Genomic DNA, 6,380 nt, shown 5'->3' on the forward strand with positions numbered 1-6,380 from the left:
TTCAGAATAGGTTAAGAGCAGGACAGTGCATACGGCCAGGGGTATGGAAAACATCATAAGTTGAAACATCAAAGGTTGAAAGAAATTGGTATGTTCAGTCTCTTGAAAATGAGTCCAAGTTGCAACATTACAACACACTTCAAAGACTTAAGCAGTTGCCACTTACAAGACGACAAAGCTTCATTCTCTATTGCTGCAAACGTAGTACTTGTTTAAGGTTCAAAATTTGGACTAAACGTACTTCAATTATAAAACAAATGAAACAGCCATTGTTGCAGAAACTGTGATTCTGGTTTTCAAAAGGATATTGAGCTAGATGACCTACAGGACCAACTCCAAAATACTGATTTACTATTCTCTTGTAATCTGTCTGAGAAATATTCATGGATTTTATTACAGCTCACTTATGGATCATTTTTAGCAGTACAAAGTGCAAAAATGCTATTCCCATTCTTGTACCAGATGGTCCCCAATGAAGCCCAGCAGCACAAAGGACTTGTCCAGTTACTTCAGCATTTCAGATGGACCTGGGTTGGGCTTTTTGCCGTGGATGATGACAAAGGGAATAGGTTTTTACAGACAATAGTACCAATGCTTACCCAGAATGGCATCTGTTATGACTTCATAGTAAACATTCCAAAATGGAGTTATATGGATGAGATGCTAGACTGGTTTTTTCAGCACTTGGATGCCTATCTCATTATGTTTGAAAGAAAGGCCAATGTATTCTTTGTATATGGAGAACCTCCATCCTTTCAAGTTCTAAGAATGATGTTGTTTCTAGCACCCTTGGTGGACTTGCCCCCTCTAGGTAAAGTGTGGATTATTACATCCCACTGGGATTTTGCATCACACTCTATTCAAAAGATTTGGGATTTACAAACTTTCCATGGTTCCATATCCTTCACGGTTCACTCAAATCAGCCATTGGGATTCCAAAATTTCCTTCAGATGCTAAGACCGTCATGGGCCAAAGGAGATGGTTTTATCCAGGACTTTTGGGAACACGCATTCAACTGTTCATTACAAATGTCTAATGTGCAACATCAGGAAATGAAATGCTGCTCTGGAGGAGAGAAGCTGGAGAATCTTCCTGGGACCTTGTTTGAAATGGAAATGACTGGCCACAGCTACAATGTCTACAATGCTGTCTATGCAGTGGCGCATGCTTTGCAAGCCATTTACAAAACCAGTTCCAAAAGTAGAAGTTTGGGAGAACGACAGGAACTGTTTTTTCAGAATGTGCTACCATGGCAGGTAATAGCAACTGAACATTTTGAAAAGACTATGTTTTCTTCCAGAAACCAAGAGAATTACTAGTCTGTATGATACAATTCCTCTTCTGTGGTGCTTCTCATTTCCTTTCATGTTTTTCCCCCTTTTGGAGATCTATATGGATAAGTATTGGTTGCTCCACGATAAAATATTGTTATTTCAATTCATAGTCACGCATTAAATTGGAGCTTATGGAAATTAATGAACATTAGAAATATCAAGTAATCATATAAGGTTTCCAATTCAAGAACAAGACATGATCGCCCAATGGATGAAGTCACCACATACATTGTTGAAGTGTTTTGAAACAGTTGTTGCATTGTTGATACTTTCTTTCTATTTAGGTCCATCATTTTCTAAGGACCATGTTGTTCAACAATAGTGCTGGGGATTCAGTGTTTTTTGATGATAATGGAGAATTAGTTACAGGTTTTGATGTAACAAACTGGATTATTTCTCCGAATGGTTCGTTGTTTAGGATCAAAGTTGGAAAATTGGATCCTCATGCACCTTTAGGAAAAGAGTTACGCATAAATAATGATCAAATTGTGTGGCATAAAGTTTTTAATCAGGTGAGATACAGTTCTGTGGCATTTGATGTTTTGACTCAAAATTTTCAAAGGTATTGAGGACATCTAACTATATTTCAACTTTGATTTTTGTTAATCTCAATAGGAAGTATTATTATTTCATGAACCTTTTTGAAAACGTTATTATATTCCAGTTCTAATTCTGATTAATTCCAATTTTATGTTTTATTTTTCCTCTCCCCCAATAAATAAATAACTTATTTCATGAATTGATTTCAGGATGGTGGGCTCAGTATTATCTTTAATGGACACTTTTCATTTTAACAGATTTTTCCATATTTAAGGGAGCTATATCCACCTATCGAAAAAGTATACGTTTCTACATACACTACTAAACATACATCTCTCCATAGAGGCAGTGAGTAAGCAATCTCAAAGCTCAAGGACACATTCTAGCCAATGAAAACAAAAACAAAAAACTGGAACAGAAAATGAAACATACAAAGTCCCCTCCACAAGTAAATCTTAACTAGGCAACACAGATAAAGGTGAACCATCCCTTCTCTCATTTGGGAGTTTTCCTTTCTTCTCCCAACCTGCTTTTTTGTCTGATCTCTTATGCTCTCATTACTAATCTCTCTTTAGTGTTTCTGTACAGGTGCTTCCCCTTTCTGTGTGCAATGACTACTGCTATCCTGGGTACAGCAGGAAAAAGAAGGAAGGAGAGAAATTTTGCTGTTATGATTGTGCTCCGTGTCCAGAAGGGAGGATCTCTAAGTATAAAGGTGGGAGGAATAGCGGGCACAATTATCATATTTGCATTTCCATAACTCAAAATAAAATGTAACCCCTTGAATGCATATAGAAATATTTTGCAACACATAATTTTAAACAAATCATAAAATACCTTTCTAATAATATTTAAGAGTTTCAAAGAGTATGGGATTGAGTGAATTTGTGTCCATCCCTATCTCTCAGTCTAAGAAACTTCACAGGGATGGTGTGAAGATCCCTTGCCAGGTAGTTCCACAGTCACCAACAGACTTTCCAAGATTTTTCCAGTCACAATAGGTAAAGGTAAAGGGATCCCTGACCATTAGGTCCAGTAGTGGACGACTCAGGGCTGGCGGCGCTCATCTCGCTTTACTGGCCGAGGGAGCCAGCGTACAGCTTCCAGGTCATGTGGCCAGCATGATTAATCCACTTCTGGAGAGCCAGAGCAGCACACGGAAACGCCGTTTACCTTCCCACCAGAGCAGTACCTATTTATCTACTTGCACTTTGATGTGTTTTCAAACTGCTAGGTTGGCAGGAGCAGGAACTGAGCAACAGGAGCTCACCCCGTTGTGGGGATTCGAATCGCCAACCTTCTGATTGGCAAGCCCTAGGCTCTGTGGTTTAACCCACAGCACCACCCACGTCCCAGTCACAACAGGGTATACAAGATAAACGTTTACTAATGGAACACCTGGCATTTCAAGTATATACTCTTCTTTTAATTTTTTTTTCATTTAATTGATTTTTATAATCTTACTTTGATGAAGAGCAAGCTATAAATTATTTAAATAAATACATAATAAAGGACATTTCTGCTTTCTGCATATCCAATATCAGATATGAGAACTCATTGTGGAAAATTTGTTCCTTAGTGCAACAACCTAATGTTTTACTGTTTCATGAGACAACATGAAACATTGTGAAGATTGTTTTTAGATTCTGTCTATGTGAGAAAAAATAAAAATTCCAAAGAAATTAAATAAATTGAATACAAACTTTTCTGTTTATGTTTTCATGTGCATTTTAAATCCTGATGAAGGTGTCCATGATTAGATTCTTAAAGAGGTCTGTAACACCGAAAAAGTTAAGAACCAATGCTTTTGCTATATATTGATCAGTGTCTGAAATATTTAAACAGCTCTTCCTTTATTTCAGATATGGATGCCTGCGTGAAATGTCCAGAAGATGAGTATCCCAACAGTGGCCAAACCCAATGCATTCCCAAGGTCCTAAGTTATCTCTCTTATGAAGAAGATTTAGGGCTCATCTTAGTTATCTTGACTATTTCTTTCTCTTTGATCACAACATTCGTACTTGGGACTTTTATGAAGCACAATAACACTCCCATAGTCAAAGCCAACAATCAGACTCTCACCTACATCCTCCTCATCTCCCTCCTGCTTTGTTTCCTCTGCTCTTTTCTCTTCATTGGACAGCCTCAAAAGGTGACCTGCCTTCTCCGACAAATCACTTTTAGCGTCATCTTTTCTGTGGCCCTTTCCAGTGTTTTGGCAAAAACAATTACCGTGCTTCTGGCATTCATGGCAACCAAACCAGGATCCAGGATGAGGAAATGGATAGGGAAAAGGCTGGCAAATTCTATTGTCTTTTTCTGCTCCTTTATTCAGGCTTGCATAGGTACTCTTTGGTTAAGTACATCCCCTCCATTCCCAGATACAGATATGCACTCACTGCATGGGGAAATCATACTTGAATGTAATGAGGGTTCAGTTGCCATGTTTTATGGTGTCTTAGTCTATATGGGTTTGCTGGCCATTGTCAGCTTCATCTTGGCTTTCCTGGCCAGGAAGTTACCTGACAGTTTCAATGAGGCCAAATTTATCACTTTCAGCCTGCTGTTGTTTTGTAGTGTTTGGTTGTCCTTTGTTCCCACGTATCTGAGTACCAAAGGAAAATATATGGTAGCTGTGGAGATCTTTTCCATCTTGTCCTCTGGTGTTGGATTACTGGGTTGCATCTTTTCCCCTAAATGCTACATTATTATATTCAGACCTGAGCTGAACACCAGAGAACAACTAATTGGTAAAAAAAGAACATGAGTGCATATTTTTTTGGGGGGGGGGGTTTCTGCTTTTGTCTGTAGTTCATTTGAAATTCTGGTGGGAGGGATTTTATAAGAAATTGGTGATGTCTACTTGCTTGAGCAAACATCTGTCTTTAAATTATTATATGCATTCCATTTCAACTAGGTTCTCACTTTGGTCGGCTAAAACAATTTCTGTTTAACTGGTCAGTGGAATCCTAACTCGAATGAGGGCACAATTATCAACTCTGATGATTCCTCCTTGTGCGGGTCCCAAGCAATTAAATGGCTTGGAACAATTTTTTAAAAAAAATGTGTTTGTGTGTGTATCCACATACACATGATCAGTGCTGGCATCATTAACCCAAATGACTTACTGTAAGTTCAAAACCAATGATACAATATAGCCGCAGGTAATTATAATGCACAGTAAATCAATGTCATCTGGATACCAATCATTAAAATATACAGTAAACATATTTTTTTAAACAGCATATTAATCAAAATAGTTATACCAACATTTTATACTGGAGGAACTGGGAGAAGCAAAATATAGCAACTTTAAGAGATTCCTGTGTTTTCTTGCTTCCACATATTCTTAGCACAGCATTAGCAACTTCATATCTACTGTAAAGGGCCATCCTCCAAAAAGCATAACAATAAAAAGGTGTTAAAGAGCTCCGGGAAGCCCCCAAATTGTTTTTTTAATAAATAAAACTAAAAAAGTTAAATGAAACTTTTAACTTCAAGCAAAATCATCCTGAATCACTTCCATTCACATTATAATTCACTGACCCCTTATATAATTTGAGTATTGAAGTCCCCTTTAGAGTGCCCAGAGCACAACCCCTTTTGTCCTCTAGGGACTGCCATAGGAGGTGGAAGGGCAGTCTTTGAGTAGAGTTCTGGGGATTGTCTGAGGAATCTTAGAATTGTAGAGCTGGAAGGGACCACACCACAAGGGTTATCTAGTCCAATCCCCTACAATGCAGGAATCGTTTGCCAAACATAGGGCTCAAACCAAGAACCCTGAGATTAAGTCTCATGCTTTACGTGCAAAGGCCCCGTGCCCCACAGTTTCCTATTGATTAATAAACACACAGACATGAGTATGTAGGTTAATGGGCTAAAACAGGCCATAACTTTATTGGTTACAGATGTGAGTGGTTTGGCTTAGGCATTGGCTGAAGCCCAACTATATCTTGACTCCCGCTTGTATACAGAGAGTCAAACTAATGGTAAAACACCAGAAGGGGAAGCCCTATGACTTACATCAAATAGAGGCACCCCGGGGGGTACCCATTGGGGTCATGGCATGGCCCTAGCCCCCCAACTGTGCTGCGGTTTAAAACACCCATGGCCATACACCCTGCCAGCATTGATTGGCCGGGCAGGTGTGACATGGCCAGGGGTTGGCTTGAGGGGTGCCTCAATCCCCTGCCCCCTAGCCAGGCCACCAAACAAAGTGTAATGTGATGCACATTGCAGGGTGGAGAGAGTCCTAACTTCACATACGCACACATTCATGCTGAATGCTGGCTGAATGCTGGCTGGAACTGGCCAGAAGTGAAATCTTGGGGTCATAGTCTATAGCCACTCTGTTCAGGTAGGATTCTCTCTCAGCCCTACCTGAAGATGCTGGTGATTGAATCTGAGACCCCCTGCATCCAAAGAAGATGCTATATCACTGAAGTACAGCCTCACATTTGAACTATTGCTCTCACATTTCACCTATCATCTCACCTTTTGACATG

At 39.4% G+C, this 6,380-nt stretch overlaps 1 protein-coding gene across 1 annotated transcript; it reads left to right on the plus strand.

The window, feature by feature from the left end:
* The first annotated feature begins 462 nt into the window (after positions 1 to 462).
* LOC128400414 (vomeronasal type-2 receptor 26-like) lies at positions 463 to 4,642 on the plus strand. The gene is made up of 4 exons (XM_053362598.1): positions 463 to 1,257; positions 1,620 to 1,897; positions 2,451 to 2,590; positions 3,738 to 4,642. Exons 1-4 carry the CDS (start codon positions 463 to 465, stop codon positions 4,640 to 4,642), a joined length of 2,118 nt encoding a protein of 705 aa, XP_053218573.1.
* The last annotated feature ends 1,738 nt before the right edge of the window (positions 4,643 to 6,380 follow it).

The sequence above is a fragment of the Podarcis raffonei genome, chromosome 13 (assembly GCF_027172205.1).
Source record: "Podarcis raffonei isolate rPodRaf1 chromosome 13, rPodRaf1.pri, whole genome shotgun sequence".
Lineage (NCBI taxonomy): Eukaryota > Metazoa > Chordata > Lepidosauria > Squamata > Lacertidae > Podarcis > Podarcis raffonei.